This window comes from Sinocyclocheilus anshuiensis, unplaced genomic scaffold, assembly GCF_001515605.1.
Source record: "Sinocyclocheilus anshuiensis isolate Anshui unplaced genomic scaffold, SAMN03320099.WGS_v1.1 scaffold1543, whole genome shotgun sequence".
NCBI classification, from domain to species: domain Eukaryota; kingdom Metazoa; phylum Chordata; class Actinopteri; order Cypriniformes; family Cyprinidae; genus Sinocyclocheilus; species Sinocyclocheilus anshuiensis.
The window spans coordinates 1138092-1139254 of NW_015551074.1; the positions used below are offsets into that span (position 1 = coordinate 1138092).

Sequence of the window (1163 nt, forward strand, 5' to 3'; positions counted from 1 at the left end):
AAAATTTTTTCATTTTTTTCCCCCCCCCCCCCCCCCGAAATTCTATGTTTTCCGTTTTAAATTCCATTTTAACGGTTCAAATAAATTTTAATAATCAAAAAGCATGTCTAATTATTGAACTCATAAAACTTTAACAAATAATTCATTAAAATGTTTACAATAATTATTTTTACGATAATGAAATGTTAGATTTTTTTCATAAATTCTGTGTTTGTTTGATTTTGTTTAGTGATCTAACTCTAATGACGACCCAGTGATAATGAGTCTAACGAGCGCGTGCCCATTACCCATGATCCCTCAGCACATCTGCACTCAGATCTGAGTCCAGACTGGCTGCCAAACATCTGGTTTGGCTCTTCAGACGAGCCGTGTGCGTGCCGCCGGGGATTATGGGCCGGCAGCTGCTCATTGTGAGCATAGCTAGTGATGAGAATAGCCTCACTCACCCTGCAGTTACAGCCCAGCTGATAGCGATGATTGATGCCCTTCTTCTGAGCCAGAGACAGACGCTCCCATCGCTCGTTGAAGTTACACAGACCCGTGTACAGCTTCCCGTCATGAACACGACCTGCACAAACACAAACACAACAAACGAGCGGATTCTTTCATCAGTGCTGTCTCTGTAGGTCAGGCGGGTCGAGTCGTCTCGATTAGCCGTGGTGCTCTATATTTAACTGTTTGTGGCTTATGAGCTCCAGCAGAACAGGTGTGTGTCACATGCTTCGCTCCGATAAAACACCACACGCTGACGCACAAACATCTCATTATGCTTCGCTGTGTTTCTGGATACAGAACCATTAATGGGCCAAAATGAGCCACTGCAACTATACTGGAACTGACTGAAAACTAAAAAAAGAATTCAAAAGCTAATGTAATAAAATCAATAAAATATTCATAATATTTAAAAAAAAAAGTAATTTCCCCCCTTTATTCCCTTTTTTAATATTATGTAATATATAATAAAATATGTATTATTTTTTAAATATATAATTTTTCATGAACTGTAATTTATATATAAACATTATATTAAAATGTATATATAATATATTTTATATAAAATATATTTAAATATTTTAAAATATATATTAAATATCTATATCTATAAATTTAGCTTATTTATATTACATAACATAATTATATAAAATATATAACATGAAATCTAA

At 34.7% G+C, this 1163-nt stretch overlaps 2 protein-coding genes across 3 annotated transcripts in view; one reads left to right on the forward strand and one right to left on the reverse strand.

The window, feature by feature from the left end:
* Positions 1–1163, forward strand: part of syn3 (synapsin III) — a 55088-nt gene that overhangs the window by 25456 nt on the left and 28469 nt on the right. The window lies entirely within an intron of this gene.
* Positions 1–1163, reverse strand: part of LOC107662222 (metalloproteinase inhibitor 3) — an 18157-nt gene that overhangs the window by 3155 nt on the left and 13839 nt on the right. The window contains exon 3 of the mRNA XM_016452160.1: positions 447–602. Within this exon, the coding sequence (XP_016307646.1) occupies positions 447–602 (156 nt within the window). The remainder of the gene's footprint in view (positions 1–446; positions 603–1163) is intronic.